Source organism: Alosa pseudoharengus, unplaced genomic scaffold (genome assembly GCF_046254945.1).
Source record: "Alosa pseudoharengus isolate Yale_2024_CS ecotype anadromous, Long Island Sound unplaced genomic scaffold, YU_APseudo_1.1 YU_APseudo_1.1_scf_22, whole genome shotgun sequence".
NCBI classification, from domain to species: Eukaryota; Metazoa; Chordata; class Actinopteri; order Clupeiformes; family Clupeidae; genus Alosa; species Alosa pseudoharengus.
The window spans coordinates 115,443-136,501 of NW_027468680.1; the positions used below are offsets into that span (position 1 = coordinate 115,443).

The 21,059-nt window shown below is 43.8% G+C and overlaps 1 protein-coding gene across 1 annotated transcript in view; it reads right to left on the bottom strand.

Annotated features, from left to right (window-relative positions):
• myo10 (myosin X) overlaps positions 1-21,059 on the bottom strand; it is a 153,230-nt gene that overhangs the window by 70,759 nt on the left and 61,412 nt on the right. The window contains exons 12-17 of the mRNA XM_076300163.1: positions 11,924-12,070; positions 11,099-11,199; positions 8,369-8,435; positions 7,378-7,470; positions 7,019-7,087; positions 5,464-5,546 (exon numbers count right to left, since the gene is read on the bottom strand). Coding sequence (XP_076156278.1) covers positions 5,464-5,546; positions 7,019-7,087; positions 7,378-7,470; positions 8,369-8,435; positions 11,099-11,199; positions 11,924-12,070 — 560 coding nt within the window. The remainder of the gene's footprint in view (positions 1-5,463; positions 5,547-7,018; positions 7,088-7,377; positions 7,471-8,368; positions 8,436-11,098; positions 11,200-11,923; positions 12,071-21,059) is intronic.

Genomic DNA, 21,059 nt, shown 5'->3' on the forward strand with positions numbered 1-21,059 from the left:
GACCTATAACACACACACACACAAAGACACACACACTTAGGTGGGGATCACACTGACCAGCAGCAACCAGCAGTGGTAAGCGTAACGCAACGCTCAGATCATAATAAGATCTATCTTGTTCCTAAGTAACACAAACCGTTGGCCTAAACTGACAATTAAATACTCTCGCGCTGCGCTTTGAAAGTTGCACCAAGTTCAATGCTCAGCTTGCTCTGCCACCGTTCCGCTGCCGAACCATAGAGAACAATAGAGAACAATAGAGAACCTTAGAGAACAATAGAAAACCTGCCGCTTGCTATGCTAGCGCTGCCACCATTACGCTGCCGAACCATAGAGAACAACAGAGAACAATAGAGAACCATAGAGAACCGTAGAGAACAATAGGAAACCTGCCGCTTGCCACTGGTCAGTGTACTGCAGTGCTCAGCATATGTGAATACGTATTATTATTATTATTATTATTATTATTACACCCATGTTGAAGTTGACTAAAAAGAGAAACAAAAATCATCTTTTGGAAATTGATCTTAATGCCTAAATGAAAAAAATTAGGAAAACCTCTGTAACATTAAAATAGCCCCACATCATCACATACACTCGATACTCGAGATTGGCATGGGGTACTTTCCATAAGATCATCTCTCAATGCAAATCAAACAAGCTAATAGGCTAACTGAAATAAAATCATGCCCATCTCTAGGTATGGTGAAGGGTATGTGATGATGTGGGGCTATTTTAATTCCAAAGGCCAAAGAAAATTTACCCGGATGCATAGTATCCTGGATCCATGAAATAACTGGCCTTTAAAAATAAAAATCTGCTTCTACGGGAATTTAACAAAGGGGTGTATTGACTTATGCCTCCTGTATTTTAAGGAGGAACTTTTCTTTATTTACAATACATTATTCATTCACAAAGAAAATTGGTGTCCTTCAAGGGTGGATTTTTCCTCATGTTTTAAATTAAAATAAGTATGTATGTATATATACTCTTTTGATCCCGTGAGGGAAATTTGGTCTCTGCATTTATCCCAATCCATGAATTAGTGAAACACACTCAGCACACAGTGTACACACAGTGAGGTGATGCACACACTAATCCCGGCACAGTGAGCTGCCAGCATCAACAGCGGCGCTCAGGGAGCAGTGAGGGGTTAGGTGCCTTGCTCAAGGGCACTTCAGCCGTGCCTACTAGTCGGGGTTCGAACCGGCAGCCCTCCGGTTACAGGTCCGAAGTGCTAACCAGTAGGCCACGGCTGCCCCAATCAAATTCCAAAAGATAATTTATTTATTCCTCTGTTTTGTCAACTTTAGCATTTTAACTTTAGCATGTGTGTATTAACTTATACTGAGCACTGTATATGCACATTGGGACAATTGCTCTGTCAGTTAGCGTGTGATTAGATTAGTTATGTGTCAGTGAGCATGTGATTAGATAAGATATGTGTAAGTTAGCACGTGATTAGATTAGTTAAGTGTCAGTTAGCATGTTAGATTAGATATGTGTCAGATAGCATGTGATTAGATTAGTTCTCTACTCTGGGATGGAAACTCTGAATTTTGGGGTTAATCTACCCTGGGATGGGGAACTGTGAGATTTCTGTTACATTGCAACTGATCTGTATCCTGTAGGGCATACATGGGCAACATACGGCCCGCGGGCCACATCCGGCCCGTGGGCTTTCCCTGACTGGCCCGCGTAAGGTCCGTGAAAGAACAATAGTCAAGAGCCTAGCATAGAGATAATGCACGCAAATCAATATCGTTGCTTTTATTTTGAAAGCGACTGCTATTTGTACGCCCATACATTTGTGCGTGGATGCATACGATGTAAACACCCTCACTGATGTGCTGGTGAATAGAATTTATGCTTCTGCGTCGACACAAGGCAGTTGCCTTTAAGTCGGCGTAAACCTTTCAAAGTTTTGTGTCTCTTATGTCTGCGTCGCTCACCACCGCAAAGGTTGTCAGAACAAACTCCTGCTATTTGTTGGCGATACGATGGTTAATTTCAAAACGTTACTGGCAGATAGACAGTTTACATTTGGATAACCCAGTCACTGTAACCAAAATATGTCTGAGTTTATTTGCAAAGCTTATGTTAGCGAACTAGTATGATGCTACTACCCACAGGTTGCTTGAAGCAGCCGGCTCAACACACAGGGCGAGTTGACCAATCACAGTTTTGTGCATAAAGTTAAAGCAAAAACATAGCCTACATTTTTAAAATAGTTTTCTTTGTGCATGTTGATTAACTAATGACAGCCTACTATTGTCTGCTCCACATTTTCATAGTCTAATTCTGCATAGAGTTAATTTAATGATGGTAATGATTTAATGATGAAATATTGCTGAGTGTTGATGAAATGGTGGCACATGCCTATGGTTGTACTGACTCCTTCACATTTTCATGGCCTAGCCTAATTATATAGATATTGTAGTACTTTTTTATATCAGTCTTTGAAAACTGAAAAAAAAAAATGTCAATGTCAAAAAATCATTTTCGAGAATGAGGATTAAATACTGGACATAGATTTAATAGCCTATTGCTGTTTTTCCTTGGTCTCCCTCACATTTTCATCTGTTCTTACGAGTAGTAAACAAAACCATATGATTTACTTAATGTTATACAAGAACAGAATAGAATTGGACAGAATTGAGTTCAGACTTGAGTTCGGTATTTTGGGTCCGGCCCTCCTCAACAATCCCAGTTTGTCATGTGGCCCCTTGGGGAAACTAGTTGCCCACCCCTGCTGTAGGGTTAGGGTTCTGTGGGTAAATCCTTAATTAAGGATCCCATTTATGATCTGTAGCCTGGGTAAATCCTCAATTAAGGATACCATTTATGCACGTGTCAAAATGTAACACAGCGACATCTGGTGGTTTGCATAAATTATAGCAGCCACGGACTAGTGAAAAGAATGCCTACAACGTTCAACACAATGCCAAAGCTTCGAAATGTTCTCATTCATTACATAAAAAGTGTTGCAAGAAATGTGCATTTCTGTTTGTCTCAATTCAATACAATAAAATACGATTAGGCAACTAATCCCGTCACTCGTTATCACGTAAAATTGGTGTTTCGGTGGAGGCGTGAAATCATGTCTTATCCCAGTCAATGATCCATTCGGTCTCCCATCCACTTAACAACCGCAGTAGACACTACTTAGCTTCTGAACCAGGACGAAGTATTATCAACCTCAACACGCTATGGACGACAGTGAAAAGGAAACGACCAGGCGCCTAATTAAACCAAACCCTATATGGGCCGACATGTTTTGACGATTCATGAATCAAACTTTCAATAAAGAAAAATATTATGTCAGCCATTATTGTTAGGCCTACATAGAAATTATTAGCCTGTATTGTTTTTTAAATTACATGATTGAAGTTGAGACAAGATTGCAATACAGACACGTTTTAATGTCATTGTTCTAAATGGCAAAGCTTTAGGCTAGACCTATGCTATTTCTTCTTTATTTCTATGTGCATGATATTATGGATTATGGACATTTTCCGGAAAGAAAAAAAATTCACAATCAGAGAAAGCATCCTATATAAAACAGGGCTACCCTATAGAAACACAAATTTCGCCTGACTTCGGGAATACAACACAACTCATTCCGACACTAAAGCGGGTGCCCTGGTTCGCGCAATTCAAAGCCTTTGAATTAGATTCCGAAGCAGTCAAGTGGGTGTGTGTCCCAAACGAAGCTTCAGACGTCACACTCACAAACCGAGGCCTTGTTTGTCATCAGTCACGTGATTTTTATGGAAATGACACAAGCCTCGAACCGGGGCTTCATCTGGCACGCCCCTTTCTGCTCGACACAAGCTCCGAACAAGGGGGCAGGCGAATTCCCGGAAGTAGAAGAATCGACGTAGGCTGGAGGGACCACCTCTCTGCTAACTCCCATAGAAGCCCATTCATTCTAGGATTTTTTGGAAATACCAGAACTTCATATAACATATATCCTGTGCCGATATTGTAGCTTCTGTGTGATCCACATAAACACTACAAAGGCAAAACAGAGTCCCCTACCTCGTCCGTAACGTTGGTTACCCGTAAGAAGAATGGTTAGCTTGTTCGGTTGGAGGGAAGCTAGCTTTGACGTAATCTCTCTTTCGCGCCGTAGGGACATAACCGTATTGTTTGGATAAGAAGCTCAGTCCACCTTACTGTCTATGACGGTAACTCATAAGCAAAACCTAGCATACACGACCGTATGTTAAGGTAAAGCATTACACAGAGGCAACCTATGGCGGCGCTTGTGTGGCAGCCGTGGAGATCTTGTGCAGGAGTTGCCTGCATGGAGAAGACCAAATCAAATTCCTAGTATCTCTGTATACATGGCGAAATAAAGTTGAATTTAATTGAATATAATAATAATAAAAAAAGTAAACCTAATTTTTTCAGAGGTTTTCGATGGATCGACCGTAGGTCGGAAAAGTGGAAAGAAGATTAGCTTCAAGGCTATAACTTTTTTGTTTTGTTTTAGCATGACTGTTTTTGAAGATGATCATGTGTGGTAGCTTCAACATTAACACGACTTGGTGAGGATGATATTAATAATAATACATAAATAAATGTTTAACTTTGATGACTTTGAAGGCGAAGGAAGTGTGAGAAGAATTTCTGTGTATCTATCATATGAGTTACAAGATTCAGTTCGATGGCTAACGTCACAAAGTCAAGTGTGAGTCTGCGCAGTACTAGGGGGACCAACTGAAAAATCGTTCTATTTGACTCAGTGCCCTCCCATTGAAAACGACGGAGTCTGTTCGTCCATTTCTTTTACTGTCTATGGCTCCGAAGCCTCACTTTTTTGGGCACATCACTACGCACAGGCTAGCAGATCTGCGTTAGTTCACCCAGGCTAGCAGATCTGCGTTAGTTTGCCCAGGCTAGCAGCTCTGATCTGAGTGAGTTCGCCCAGGCTAGCAGATCTGAGTGAGTTCGCCCAGGCTAGCAGATCTGAGTTAGTTCGCCCACGCTAACAGATCTGAGTGAGTTCGCCCAGGCTAGCAGATCTGAGTTCAATTGGTTTGTTCACTCAGCTTAGCGTGTGCCCGTGCCATAGTATAGGAACACACACACAAACGCACAGTATAGGAACACACAAACAAACGCACAGTACACACACACACAAACGCACAGTATAGGAACACACAAACAAACGCACAGTACACACGCACACAAACGCACAGTATAGGAACACACAAACAAACGCACAGTACACACACACACAAACGCACAGCGAGAATAGTAGTTAAGTCTCTTTATAGTAGAGAATAGTAGTTAAGTCTCTTTATACTAAAAACCAAATAGATTTTTTGATCTTGATATAAGATTAATAACACTTGGTTAGATTTTATTAGATAAGCAGTTTTTGCAGTGTAGGAACACACACACAAACGCACGCACACACACACACACACACAAACGCACAAGACACACACACACCGGCTTTCCTTGAGCAGATTTAGGATGTCATCTCTGAAGGTGTCTCTGTTTTTCTCCAGAAACCCTGAGACTTCATACAGCACCTGCAAACACACAGAAACACACACACACACACACACACACACACACACACACACACACACACACATTAAACCTTATTAGCAAACCCTTGGACTTCATACAGCATCTGCAAACACACACAAACACACATTTTAGATACTTTATTCAATTCCACATTACAAGTACATTTTCATTAGGAATCAAATGTTTTGAATGATCAAACAGATAAAACCACATCAGCACATTGTTATGTATGACAATACAATCTCAGGGGTACAGAAAACATCTCCTTTTCCAAATAAACATGCTTCCTATAATGGCTGAAATTGAGCAGTACTTTACCAACTGCTTGGCTCTTGTTTTCAATAGCCCCTCCAATACAAAGTCCCGGGTCGCCAGCCTGTGTACATGTCCTAGACTACCAAACACTAGCACAATAAGCTGGCATCTGTAGCCAAGGTTTTCGATGGTAGATATTAATGATTGATATTTTACAGTCTTAGAAAGGCAAGAGTCCTCCATAAACAGATCAAATGCACATGCTACTTTAAATACATGTAGCTTAACTGTTCTGGAATGCTGAGATATGACAACAATATCTGGTGTATTTTGTATTCCTACAAGAGTGTTTGCAGGTGTGTTAAACTAATTAGACTGTACAGTAGTGTTTTTATAGAGCTTTTCCCCACACAGGGAATCTGAGCAGCAATGAGATCCACAAGTCTGTTGTGTCTGGCAATATACAGTGATGTGCAACTGTTCATAATGTGGGCTACTGACTCCAGGTGTTGAGGGGGGTCATGCAGCATGCAGAGGGGTGAATGGATGGAAGGAAAGCACAGTGAAAGGTTGTATTTGGTGGGAAGAACCTGTAGACGTGCTTTTATACAGAAAATAAGGATCTCCTCATTGATGTTGGCATTGCTATAGATGGTGTGTGATGCAGAGTGGTCCGCAAAGGGCAGTTTGGCCAACTTTCCCTGTAGCTTTAGACTGGACCAGTACTCTATATTTTGGGCTCTCTGAATAGACAGGAGAGTCTGCCTGGATGTTCTAGGCTGGAGCAGGTGAACAATGCTGTTATGGTGCAGCCTGGCCAACAACAGATGGATCCTCCACAACTGCATCAGAGACCTCCACAGGTTGGAGATGGGAAGTCCACTTCAATGCAGTGCCTGTTCTCTGGCATAGGTCATTTAGGTCTTGCCAGTCAGATGACACGCAAAACCCTGTGCTTGTCCAGCAAGCTTTCCGTTGGGACACAAACACACACACACACACACACACACACACACACCTCTCCAGCATAGTGTTTGACTTCACACAAAAACACACACACACACACACACACACACAAACACACAAACGCGCACGCACACACACAATCATACACACACACACACACACCTCTCCAGCGTAGTGTTTGACTCCACACACACACACACACACACACACACACACACACACACACACACACACACACACACACACACACCTCTCCAGCGTAGTGTTTGACTCCAAACTGGTGTGTGGCCATCCGAGGCTTCACATAAAATTGATTCCGCTGAGGAAACAGAAAACAGCGTCAGAGAAGAGTGAGGGAGTTTGTGTGTGTGTGTGTGTGTGTGTGTGTGTGTGTGTGTGCTTGTGTGTGTGTGTGTGTGTATATAATTGTGTGTGTGTGTGTATGTGCGTGTATATGATTGTGTGTGTGTGTGTGTATGATTGTGTGTGTGTGTGTGTGTATGTGTGTGTATATGATTGTGTGTTTGTGTGTGTGTGTGTGTGTGTGTATGATTGTTTGTGTGTATGTGTGTGTGTGTATATGATTGTGTGTGTGTGTCGTAGACTTACTGAGTGCTGTGAGTGGAGCTTCTCCAGCAAAGTGGCATCAGTAGCTTTGGGGAAGTGACTCTCCTCATTTAGCAAGGCCAGCAGACCAAGTCTCTGAACACACACACACACACACACACATGCACGCACGCACACACACACGCACGCACACACACACACACACACACACACATGCACGCACACACAAACACACACACGCACGCACACACACACACACATCCACAATCACACACACACAGACACAATCACAAACAAACAAACACACACACTCAAAAAAGCACACACACACACACAAATGATGTTATGCATTGTCACATACACACATCAGTACTTATATATAGTATTTATGGTGTGTGTGTGTGCGTGTGTGATTACTGTCTATCAGATCAAGATCTTCTCCATTTATGGTGTGTCTGTGTGTGTGTGTGTGTATGTGTTTGTGTGTGTGTGTGTGTGCACTGCAAAAACTGATTATCTAACTAAATCTAACCAAGTGTTATTAACCTTATATCAAGATAAAAAAAAAAAATAGTTGGTATTGTTTTTAATATAGAAGACATTTACCTAGCGCTTTCTCATGAAATCATTTGACTTAAAATAAGTCAAACTTTTCTTAAATTAAGACATTTCATCCTGAAAACAAGCAAATTTGTCTGCCAGTGCATTAAGCAAATTTGTCTGCCAGTGCGTTGAGTAAATTTGTCTTGATAAGACTCCTTAAAATAAGTCAAAGTCTTCTTAAATTAAGTCAAAATGATCTTTCGAGAGAGCGCTAGGTAAGTCTTTTCATACTAAAAACAATACCAAATAGATTTTTTGATTATTAACACTTGGTTAGATTTCATTTTTTGCAGTGTGTTTGTGTCTAAGTCTGATTGTGTTTGTGTGTTTGGGGTTGTCAAATTATTTAGCATAGTAAAGGAGTGTTTGATCATTATTTATGTATTAAATGTGTGTGTGTATACGTGTATGTTTGTGTGTGTGTGTTTACCATCTCTATCAGATCCAGACATTCTCCATTATCGTTCCAGTTCACATTCTCCCACTCCAGACCTTCCCTGAAGAGATACACACACACACACACACACACACACACACACACACACACACAAACACACACACACACACAAACGTCAGGAGACACACATACACACACACACTGGAGTTGGGTCAGGACAGACACAAACACAGACACACACAGACACACACAAACAGGCATTGGAGATCAGGACACACACAGGCGTTGGGTCAGGGCACACACACACGCACACTGACGTTGGGTCAGAGGGGACACACATACACACACACGGTGGCCTTTGGTCAGGACTAGGGCTGGGTATCGTTCAAAATGTTTCGATACGGTGCCAATTTCAATACCAATATTTGTTCTAATGCAAGCCAGCATTGCCACTTGAGGGAAACCTTAAACTTTTAAATAGCATAATTAGCTAATCGATGCTAATCGGTGGCCAGCTATTGGGAGTAGGGATCGACCGATATGGTTTTTTCAGGGCCGATACCGATATCAATTATTACCAAAACAGGAGGCCGATAACTGATATGTAAAACCGATATGTCAGTTGTCAAAAAGGGGGGTAGATGGTAAAGGCAATATGCTGCAAAAATTTAATTCAAAAGCATTTAATTATGCAAAATTTTCTTTCTTCTTTTGATACACAATTGTCTATCAACTTCCATCACTTGTAATTTGCCAGGGGTATGAATAATTTGTAAAGAGAAAATCAACTTTAAATCAGTATTTGCCAGGGGTATGAATAATTTTGTTCTTAACTCATTGAATGCCAAGCTGTTTTCGGGAGCTTTGTCCTAGAGCAGTGTTTCCCAAACTTTTTTTCTGGCGACCCACTTTTTAAAAATGACAGACCATCGCGACCCATTTCACTTCAAATCTACCCTGCAACCACCAATATTGTTTTAGGCCACAGGTTCTCCAACTTTTCTATGCCTACCCAACCATACATTGCTATAGGATCCCTGCTTTGAACATGGTTGTGTTGCATTTTGAGCACCATCAGCGTGAAAAGTTGGAAATGACTACTGAAAAGATACGTTTTAATGCGCATCCGAGAGTATGGGAAATTCTCGCATGTTGCGCAGTCGTCATTCGTCAGCATAGTTAGCTGTTCCTGTATTTCTAAAAAATGTTGTAGGCTACGTTGCGTTGCAGACAAATGGGTCCATAACACTGTGGACATCAATTCCAATGTAAACAGCAAATAACTTAAGTCATATTGTATTGTTGTATTATATTTTATTGTATAGTCGTTATATCTGAACAAGAGGCGTTTGCGCAATAGCCGGAAGAATGCGCCTTTACTTTGGAGTTAGCGATGTAGAAAACGAGAGGAATAGTGTTTGAAATGTCCATTTAAATTGTAGACTATAATGCACTGTTGCAGAAATAAGAATGTGAGGAGGTTGCTATTAACTTTAAAGATTGCATCTGCAATCGAAACTGTATGCAAATTACATGGCCTTATGTCCGGTATATGGATGTCTGCTTTAGTTGACAGCACGGTCACTGGATTTTAATCGGTAAAGTTGAGGAGCTGGTATCTATTAATGTTCCTGCAAATAGGCGGATTCATGTCCCTTGCAGTTTGCAACTGCGAGGTACATGGCAGGCGCCCCACAGAACGGTTTCATTTTGAGAGGTAGATATCCATGCTGGCACCCCCTCTGCGGTGCGTTCGTTTCATGCGCCAGTTTCATGAGCTTTTATGACAAAACCGTGACTGGTAGTTAACAATCTACATCCTAATAGAAAACTGTTAGCTTTCCTGGTATCAAATGACAAATGGTATCAGTTAGGCCTATAACACAACATAAATTGTGCTGGCGACCCAAATAAAATCTCCTGCGACCCACCCATGGGTCGCGACCCAGACTTTGGGAAACACTGTCCTAGAGTGCCAGCAATCTAGACCATTGTTGATGATTTTTGTATAGCCACAGCATATTCTGTGTTATAGCTATGAACACATACAATAGCTCGATTAAAAGGTGAGACTTTAAGCTCTCGGTGGGTGCAAACCGTGTATTTCTACACGCCTCTGTTCCTGAGAAATCCCAAGCTAAACAGTGGCTAGATTTCATCAAAACCGCTGTTTTTTTCTAGAAATGGAGATATAACGTCTTTCATGAAATATGAAGTGTTGCCTGTTACTTACTTGTGTAAACTTTCCGGGAAGTGATCAGCGAGACCTGGCGAGACTGCCACCTAGTGATAGACCCACGAAAATGGCCTGGTTTTGACCTGACGTGCATGCGTCACTGATTCGACCCAAAGCGGCAACCGAGTTATGATAAAATGTCCAGATAAAATGTCCAGATTGTGCGTTTTCATGAGTTTCACGATCGTCATATATTTCATTTCCATTCATTACAGAGTTCCCAAAATCACATATAAGGTGTGTTAGAGTGTCTAGTTTCGTAATTAAAAAAAAAAGCTAAAAACGTAATATTACGTTTTTGGCACTCAACGCATGGGAAGGAAAAACGTAATATTACGTTTTTGGCACTCAATGAGAAACTGTATTTCTTTGGGTATTGGAATTTGGCACTGAAATAAAATACGATAGGATCAGAGCGTTTAGGTGCCATTTAAGCATCGACGTTCGGTGCCCAGCCCTAGTCAGGACACACACACACACACACACACACACACACACACACAGTGGTGTTGCGTTGGGATACAGACTTGCTGTACTCTAGCTGCTCCAGACAGAAGATGTGCTTGTTGAAATATTCCTGCAGCTTCTCATTGGCATAATTGATGTTGAACTGCTCAAAACGATTCACCTGCGACAAACACACACACACACACATATATATAGTATATCAGAAGACTGTACATGTTTTGAATGGCTAGGGAGCAGTGCTGGTATGAAAGCTAGCAGCCTGGGCTTTTAGCTTGATTATCAGCACACTCGACTCCCGAGTTTTGCGGGTCCGAGTCCGGGCGTGTGCAGGGCTGAAGCACGCGCAAAGAATATTGTTCAATACTGAATTAACAATTTATTTGCACTGACTGTCATAGACTCTAAGCTAAAATCTAATATTTTAAGTGGTTTTCATGAATACTGTAGGTCTATGCGATCTAAAAAGTTATACTGTAAGTAATTTGTCATTTGTATTTTTTTTTTACACAGCAGCCTTTTTGCATTTACGTGCTATGGTAGCATTTAGCATTTACATGCTATGGTAGCATTTAGCATTTACGTGCTATGGTAGCATTTAGCATTTACATGCTATGGTAATTCCTTCCTTGGAATGACATTTTCTAGTTATTATTATCATTATTATTTCATCATCAACATGAGGTGGGATAACTAAGCAGAGGATATCAGGACCAGAAGGGGGCAAATCACTATCTTTGTGTGTGTGTGAGTGTGATTGAGCGTCTCACCTCAAAGTTCTTAAAGTTGTGTAACACATACATCAACGCAACATCAGAGTGGACGAGTGAGTGAGTGAGTGTGTGTGTGTGTGTGTAGTGTGTGTGTGTGTGTGTTGAGCGACTCACCTCAAAGTTCTCAAAGCCAAAGATGTCTAGGATGCAGATAGAACGGAAGCTGCTGTCTCCGTGGATACGCTTGTTGAGACAGCGCAGGACCCAGTCAAAGAGTCGTGAGTAGAGTGCCATCGCCAGCGAATCACGCGAGTCCTCAGCCTGCCAGGGCAGTGACATCATCAACAAAGTGTGCGTGTGTGTGTGTGTGTGTCCCAATTGATGGTAGTCTAGGACATGTGCACTGACTCTGCTTCAGTTGTGTGTGTGTGTGTGTGTGTGTGTGTGTGTGTGTAGTGTGTGTGTAGTGTGTGTGTGTGTGTGTGTGTGTGTGTGTAGTGTGTGTGTGTGTGTGTGTGTAGTATGTGTGTGTGTGTGTGTACCTGCTCTATAGTGAGCGGCATGCTTGAGTGTGTGTGTGTGTAGTGTGTGTGTGTAGTGTGTGTGTGTGTATGTGTGTAGTGTGTGTACCTGCCATATATAGTGAGCGGCGTGCTTATGAGTGTGTGTTTGTGTAGTGTGTGTGTAGTGTGTGTGTGTGTGTAGCTGCTCTTTAGTGAGCGGCGTGCTTATGAGTGTGTGTTTGTGTAGTGTGTGTGTAGTGTGTGTGTGTGTGTAGCTGCTCTTTAGTGAGCGGCGTGCTTATGAGTGTGTGTGTGTGTAGTGTGTGTGTACCTGCTCTATAGTGAGCGGTGTACTTATGAGTGTGTGTGTGTGGTGTGTGTAGTGTGTGTGTACCTGCTCTATAGTGAGCGGCGTGCTTATGAGTGTGTGTGTGTGTAGTGTGTGTGTAGCTGCTCTTTAGTGAGCGGCGTGCTTATGAGTGTGTGTGTGTGGTGTGTGTAGTGTGTGTGTACCTGCTCTATAGTGAGCGGCGTGCTTATGAGTGTGTGTGTGTGTAGTGTGTGTGTAGCTGCTCTTTAGTGAGCGGCGTGCTTATGAGTGTGTGTGTGTGTAGTGTGTGTGTACCTGCTCTATAGTGAGCGGCGTGCTTATGAGTGTGTGTGTGTGTAGTGTGTGTGTACCTGCTCTATAGTGAGCGGTGTACTTATGAGTGTGTGTGTGTGTAGTGTGTGTAGTGTGTGTGTGTGTGTAGCTGCTCTTTAGTGAGCGGCGTGCTTATGAGTGTGTGTGTGTGTAGTGTGTGTGTAGTGTGTGTGTACCTGCTCTATAGTGAGCGGTGTACTTATGAGTGAGTGTGTGTGTGTGTGTGTAGTGTGTGTGTACCTGCTCTATAGTGAGCGGTGTACTTATGATTGTGTGTGTGTGTAGTGTGTGTAGTGTGTGTGTAGTGTGTGTGTACCTGCTCTATAGTGAGCGGTGTACTTATGAGTGAGTGTGTGTGTGTGTGTAGTGTGTGTGTACCTGCTCTATAGTGAGCGGTGTACTTATGAGTGTGTGTGTGTGTAGTGTGTGTGTAGTGTGTGTGTACCTGCTCTATAGTGAGCGGTGTACTTATGAGTGTGTGTGTGTGTAGTGTGTGTGTAGTGTGTGTGTGTGTAGCTGCTCTATAGTGAGCGGTGTACTTATGAGTGTGTGTGTGTGTAGTGTGTGTGTGTAGTGTGTGTAGTGTGTGTGTACCTGCTCTATAGTGAGCGGTGTACTTATGAGTGTGTGTGTGTGGTGTGTGTGTGTGTGTGTGTGTGTGTATAGTGTGTGTGTGTGTGTGTGTGGTGTGTGTAGTGTGTGTAGTGTGTGTAGTGTGTGTGTACCTGCTCTATAGTGAGCGGCGTGCTTATGAGTGTGTGTGTGTGGTGTGTGTGTGTAGTGTGTGTGTAGTGTGTGTGTAGTGTGTGTGGTGTGTGTGTGTGGTGTGTGTAGTGTGTGTGTAGTGTGTGTGTAGTGTGTGTGTGTGGTGTGTGTGTGTGTGTGGTGTGTGTAGTGTGTGTGTACCTGCTCTATAGTGAGCGGTGTACTTATGAGTGTGTGTGTGTATAGTGTGTGTGTAGTGTGTGTGTGTGTGTGTGTGTAGTGTGTGTGTGTATAGTGTGTGTGTGGTGTGTGTAGTGTGTGTGTGTGTGGTGTGTGTAGTGTGTGTGTGTGTGGTGTGTGTAGTGTGTGTGTGTGTGTGTGTGGTGTGTGTAGTGTGTGTGTGTGTAGTGTGTGTAGTGTGTGTGTACCTGCTCTATAGTGAGCGGCATGCTTGAGTGTGTGTGTGTGTGTAGTGTGTGTGTAGTGTGTGTGTACCTGCTCTATAGTGAGTGGCGTGCTTATGAGTGTGTGTGGTGTGTGTAGTGTGTGTGTAGTGTGTGTATAGTGTGTGTGTGTGTAGTGTGTAGTGTGTGTAGTGTGTGTGTACCTGCTCTATAGTGAGCGGCGTGCTTATGAGTGTGTGTGTGTGTAGTGTGTGTGTGGTGTGTGTGTGTGTGTGTAGTGTGTGTGTACCTGCTCTATAGTGAGCGGCGTGCTTATGAGTGTGTGTGTGTGGTGTGTGTAGTGTGTGTGTGTGTATAGTGTGTGTAGTGTGTGTGTGTGTAGTGTGTGTGTGGTGTGTGTAGTGTGTGTGTACCTGCTCTATAGTGAGCGGCGTGCTTATGAGTGTGTGTGTGTGTAGTGTGTGTGTAGTGTGTGTAGTGTGTGTGTAGTGTGTGTGTAGTGTGTGTGTAGTGTGTGTGTGTGTAGTGTGTGTGTAGTGTGTGTGTAGTGTGTGTATAGTGTGTGTAGTGTGTGGTGTGTGTAGTGTGTGTGTATAGTGTGTGTGTAGTGTGTGTGTGTATAGTGTGTGTGTGTGTGTGTGTAGTGTGTGTGTAGTGTGTGTGTGTATAGTGTGTGTGTGTGTGTGTAGTGTGTGTGTAGTGTGTGTGTGTGTGGTGTGTGTAGTGTGTGTGTGTGTGTGTGGTGTGTGTAGTGTGTGTGTGTGTAGTGTGTGTAGTGTGTGTGTACCTGCTCTATAGTGAGCGGCATGCTTGAGTGTGTGTGTGTGTAGTGTGTGTGTAGTGTGTGTGTACCTGCTCTATAGTGAGCGGCGTGCTTATGAGTGTGTGTGGTGTGTGTAGTGTGTGTGTAGTGTGTGTATAGTGTGTGTGTGTGTAGTGTGTGGTGTGTGTAGTATGTGTGTGTGTAGTGTGTGTGTACCTGCTCTATAGTGAGCGGCGTGCTTATGAGTGTGTGTGTGTGGTGTGTGTAGTGTGTGTGTGTGTATAGTGTGTGTAGTGTGTGTGTGTGTAGTGTGTGTGTGGTGTGTGTAGTGTGTGTGTACCTGCTCTATAGTGAGCGGCGTGCTTATGAGTGTGTGTGTGTGTAGTGTGTGTGTGGTGAGTGTGTGTGTGTGTAGTGTGTGTGTACCTGCTCTATAGTGAGCGGCGTGCTTATGAGTGTGTGTGTGTGGTGTGTGTAGTGTGTGTGTGTGTAGTGTGTGTGTGGTGTGTGTAGTGTGTGTGTACCTGCTCTATAGTGAGCGGCGTGCTTATGAGTGTGTGTGTGTGTAGTGTGTGTAGTGTGTGTGTAGTGTGTGTGTAGTGTGTGTGTGTGTAGTGTGTGTGTAGTGTGTGTGTAGTGTGTGTGTAGTGTGTGTGTAGTGTGTGTATAGTGTGTGTAGTGTGTGGTGTGTGTAGTGTGTGTGTAGTGTGTGTATAGTGTGTGTGTAGTGTGTGTGTGTGTAGTGTGTGTAGTGTGTGTGTGTGTAGTGTGTGTAGTGTGTGTGTGTATAGTGTGTGTGTGTGTGTGTAGTGTGTGTGTAGTGTGTGTGTGTATAGTGTGTGTAGTGTGTGTGTGTGTAGTGTGTAGTGTGTGTATAGTGTGTATAGTGTGTGTGTGTGTGTGTATAGTGTGTGTGTAGTGTGTGTGTACCTGCTCTATAGTGAGCGGTGTACTTATGAGTGTGTGTGTGTGTGGTGTGTGTGGTGTGTGTAGTGTGTGTGTACCTGCTCTTTAGTGAGCGGTGTACTTATGAGTGTGTGTGTATAGTGTGTGTGTGGTGTGTGTAGTGTGTGTGTAGTGTGTGTGTAGTGTGTGTGTACCTGCTCTATAGTGAGCGGTGTACTTATGAGTGTGTGTGTGTAGTGTGTGTAGTGTGTGTGTGTGGTGTGTGTAGTGTGTGTGTACCTGCTCTATAGTGAGCGGTGTGCTTATGAGTGTGTGTGTGTATAGTGTGTGTGTGTGTGTGTAGTGTGTGTAGTGTGTGTGTACCTGCTCTATAGTGAGCGGCGTGCTTATGAGTGTGTGTGTGTGTAGTGTGTGTGTACCTGCTCTATAGTGAGCGGTGTGCTTATGAGTGTGTGTATAGTGTGTGTGTAGTGTGTGTGTAGTGTGTGTGTAGTGTGTATAGTGTGTGTGTGTGTGTGTGTAGTGTGTATAGTGTGTGTGTAGTGTGTGTAGTGTGTGTGTGTGTGTGTGGTGTGTGTAGTGTGTATAGTGTGTGTGTGTAGTGTGTGTGAGTGTGTGGTGTGTGTAGTGTGTGTAGTGTGTGTAGTGTGTGTAGTGTGTGTGTAGTGTGTGTAGTGTGTAGTGTGTGTAGTGTGTGTGTGTGGTGTGTGTAGTGTGTGTGTACCTGCTCTATAGTGAGCGGTGTACTTATGAGTGTGTGTGTGTAGTGTGTGTGTAGTGTGTGTAGTGTGTGTGTGTGTGTGTGGTGTGTGTAGTGTGTAGTGTGTAGTGTGTGTAGTGTGTGTGTAGTGTGTGTGTACCTGCTCTATAGTGAGCGGTGTACTTATGAGTGTGTGTGTGTAGTGTGTGTGTAGTGTGTGTAATGTGTGTGTGTGTGTGTGGTGTGTGTAGTGTGTAGTGTGTGTGTGTGTAGTGTGTGTGTAGTGTGTGTGTACCTGCTCTATAGTGAGCGGTGTACTTATGAGTGTGTGTGTGTAGTGTGTGTGTAGTGTGTGTAGTGTGTGTGTGTGTGTGTGTGGTGTGTGTAGTGTGTAGTGTGTGTGTGTGTAGTGTGTGTGTAGTGTGTGTAGTGTGTGTGTAGTGTGTAGTGTGTGTGTACCTGCTCTATAGTGAGCGGTGTGCTTATGAGTGTGTGTAGTGTGTGTGTGTAGTGTGTGGTGTGTGTGTGTATAGTGTGTAGTGTGTGTGGTGTGTGTGTACCTGCTCTATAGTGAGCGGTGTACTTATGAGTGTGTGTAGTGTGTGTGTATAGTGTGTGTATAGTGTGTGTGTGGTGTGTGTAGTGTGTGTGTGGTGTGTAGTGTGTAGTGTGTGTGTGTGTAGTGTGTAGTGTGTGTAGTGTGTAGTGTGTATAGGGTGTGTGTGTAGTGTGTGTGTAGTGTGTGTGGTGTGTAGTGTGTGGTGTGTGTAGTGTGTGTAGTGTGTAGTGTGTGTAGTGTGTAGTGTGTGTAGTGTGTGTGTAGTGTGTGTAGTGTGTGTGTAGTGTGTGTAGTGTGTGTAGTGTGTGTGTAGTGTGTGTGTAGTGTGTGTGGTGTGTAGTGTGTAGTGTGTGTGTAGTGTGTGTAGTGTGTGTAGTGTGTGTGTAGTGTGTGTGTGTAGTGTGTAGTGTGTATAGGGTGTGTGTGTAGTGTGTGTGGTGTGTGGTGTGTGTAGTGTGTAGTGTGTAGTGTGTGTAGTGTGGTGTGTGTAGTGTGTAGTGTGTATAGGGTGTGTGTGTAGTGTGTATAGGGTGTGTAGTGTGTGTAGTGTGTGTAGTGTGTAGTGTAGTGTGTAGTGTGTAGTGTGTGTAGTGTGTAGTGTAGTGTGTAGTGTGTAGTGTGTAGTGTGTGTAGTGTGTGTAGTGTGTAGTGTAGTGTGTAGTGTGTAGTGTGTAGTGTGTGTAGTGTGTGTAGTGTGTGTAGTGTGTAGTGTAGTGTGTAGTGTGTAGTGTGTAGTGTGTAGTGTGTGTAGTGTGTGTAGTGTGTAGTGTAGTGTGTAGTGTGTAGTGTGTATAGGGTGTGTGTGTAGTGTGTGTAGTGTGTGTAGTGTGTATAGGGTGTGTGTGTGGTGTGTGGTGTGTGTAGTGTGTATAGGGTGTGTGTGTAGCGTGTGTAGTGTGTGTAGTGTGTATAGGGTGTGTGGTGTGTGTGTGGTGTGTGTAGTGTGTGTGTGGTGTGTGTAGTGTGTGTAGTGTGTGTAGTGTGTGTAGTGTGTGTAGTGTGTGTAGTGTGTATAGGGTGTGTGGTGTGTGTAGTGTGTGTGTGGTGTGTGTAGTGTGTGTAGTGTGTAGTGTGTGTGTGTGTAGTGTGTGTAGTGTGTGTAGTGTGTGTAGTGTGTAGTGTGTATAGGGTGTGTGTGTGGTGTGTGTAGTGTGTGTAGTGTGTAGTGTGTATAGGGTGTGTGTAGTGTGTGTAGTGTGTAGTGTGTATAGGGTGTGTGTGTGGTGTGTAGTGTGTAGTGTGTAGTGTGTGGTGTGTAGTGTGTGTAGTGTAGTGTGTAGTGTGTGTAGTGTGTAGTGTGTATAGGGTGTGTGTGTGGTGTGTAGTGTGTGTAGTGTGTGTAGTGTGTAGTGTGTATAGGGTGTGTGTGTGGTGTGTAGTGTGTGTGGTGTGTGTGTGTGGTGTGTAGTGTGTAGTGTGTAGTGTGTGTAGTGTGTAGTGTGTAGTGTGTATAGGGTGTGTGTGTGGTGTGTAGTGTGTGTGTAGTGTGTGTAGTGTGTGTAGTGTGGTGTGTGTAGTGTGTAGTGTGTAGTGTGTATAGGGTGTGTGTGTGGTGTGTGGTGTGTGTAGTGTGTGTAGTATGTGTGTAGTGTGTGTAGTGTGTAGTGTGTGTAGTGTGTGTGTGTGGTGTGTGTAGTGTGTGTGTACCTGCTCTATAGTGAGCGGTGTACTTATGAGTGTGTGTGTGTAGTGTGTGTGTAGTGTGTGTAGTGTGTGTGTGTGTGTGTGGTGTGTGTAGTGTGTAGTGTGTAGTGTGTAGTGTGTGTAGTGTGTGTGTAGTGTGTGTGTACCTGCTCTATAGTGAGCGGTGTACTTATGAGTGTGTGTGTGTAGTGTGTCTGTAGTGTGTGTAGTGTGTGTGTGTGTGTGTGGTGTGTGTAGTGTGTAGTGTGTGTGTGTGTAGTGTGTGTGTAGTGTGTGTGTACCTGCTCTATAGTGAGCGGTGTACTTATGAGTGTGTGTGTGTAGTGTGTGTGTAGTGTGTGTAGTGTGTGTGTGTGTGTGTGGTGTGTGTAGTGTGTAGTGTGTAGTGTGTGTGTGTGTAGTGTGTGTGTACCTGCTCTATAGTGAGCGGTGTACTTATGAGTGTGTGTGTGTAGTGTGTGTGTAGTGTGTGTAGTGTGTGTGTGTGTGTGTGGTGTGTGTAGTGTGTAGTGTGTAGTGTGTGTGTGTGTAGTGTGTGTGTAGTGTGTGTAGTGTGTGTGTAGTGTGTAGTGTGTGTGTACCTGCTCTATAGTGAGCGGTGTGCTTATGAGTGTGTGTAGTGTGTGTGTGTAGTGTGTGGTGTGTGTGTGTATAGTGTGTAGTGTGTGTGGTGTGTGTGTACCTGCTCTATAGTGAGCGGTGTACTTATGAGTGTGTGTAGTGTGTGTGTATAGTGTGTGTATAGTGTGTGTGTGGTGTGTGTAGTGTGTGTGTGGTGTGTAGTGTGTAGTGTGTGTGTGTGTAGTGTGTAGTGTGTGTAGTGTGTAGTGTGTATAGGGTGTGTGTGTAGTGTGTGTGTAGTGTGTGTGGTGTGTAGTGTGTGGTGTGTGTAGTGTGTGTAGTGTGTAGTGTGTGTAGTGTGTGTGTAGTGTGTGTGTAGTGTGTATAGTGTGTGTAGTGTGTGTAGTGTGTGTAGTGTGTGTGTAGTGTGTGTGTAGTGTGTGTGGTGTGTAGTGTGTAGTGTGTGTGTAGTGTGTGTAGTGTGTGTAGTGTGTAGTGTGTGTGTGTAGTGTGTGTAGTGTGTAGTGTGTATAGGGTGTGTGTGTAGTGTGTGTGGTGTGTGGTGTGTGTAGTGTGTAGTGTGTAGTGTGTGTAGTGTGGTGTGTGTAGTGTGTAGTGTGTATAGGGTGTGTGTGTAGTGTGTATAGGGTGTGTAGTGTGTGTAGTGTGTGTAGTGTGTAGTGTAGTGTGTAGTGTGTAGTGTGTAGTGTGTGTAGTGTGTAGTGTGTAGTGTGTGTAGTGTGTGTAGTGTGTAGTGTAGTGTGTAGTGTGTAGTGTGTAGTGTGTAGTGTGTAGTGTGTGTAGTGTGTGTAGTGTGTAGTGTAGTGTGTAGTGTGTAGTGTGTGTAGTGTGTGTAGTGTGTAGTGTAGTGTGTAGTGTGTAGTGTGTAGTGTGTATAGGGTGTGTGTGTAGTGTGTGTAGTGTGTGTAGTGTGTATAGGGTGTGTGTGTGGTGTGTGGTGTGTGTAGTGTGTATAGGGTGTGTGTGTAGTGTGTGTAGTGTGTGTAGTGTGTATAGGGTGTGTGGTGTGTGTGTGGTGTGTGTAGTGTGTGTGTGGTGTGTGTAGTGTGTGTAGTGTGTGTAGTGTGTGTAGTGTGTATAGGGTGTGTGGTGTGTGTGTGGTGTGTGTAGTGTGTGTGTGGTGTGTGGTGTGTGTAGTGTGTGTGTGTGTAGTGTGTGTGTGTGTAGTGTGTGTAGTGTGTGTAGTGTGTGTAGTGTGTAGTGTGTATAGGGTGTGTGTGTGGTGTGTGTAGTGTGTGTAGTGTGTAGTGTGTATAGGGTGTGTGTAGTGTGTGTAGTGTGTAGTGTGTATAGGGTGTGTGTGTGGTGTGTAGTGTGTAGTGTGTAGTGTAGTGTGTAGTGTGTGGTGTGTAGTGTGTGTAGTGTAGTGTGTAGTGTGTGTAGTGTGTAGTGTGTATAGGGTGTGTGTGTGGTGTGTAGTGTGTGTAGTGTGTGTAGTGTGTGTAGTGTGTAGTGTGTAGTGTGTGTGGTGTGTGTGTGTGGTGTGTAGTGTGTAGTGTGTGTAGTGTGTAGTGTGTAGTGTGTATAGGGTGTGTGTGTGGTGTGTAGTGTGTGTGTAGTGTGTGTAGTGTGTGTAGTGTGGTGTGTGTAGTGTGAGTGTATAGTGTGTAGTGTGTAGTGTGTGTAGTGTGTATAGGGTGTGTGTGTGGTGTGTGTGTGTGTGTAGTGTGTATAGGGTGTGTGTGTGTGGTGTGTGGTGTGTAAGGGTGTGTGTATGGGTGTGTGTGGTGTGTATGAGTGTGTGTGTAGGGTGTGTGTGTGTGTGTAGTGTGTTTAGTGTGTGTGGTGTGTGTGGGGGGGTGTGTGTGTGTGTGTGTGTGTGTGTGTGTGTTTTGGTGTGTGGGTGTGTAGGGTGTGTGTGTTGTTGAGTGTGTAGTGTGGGGTGGTGTGTGGGGGTAGTG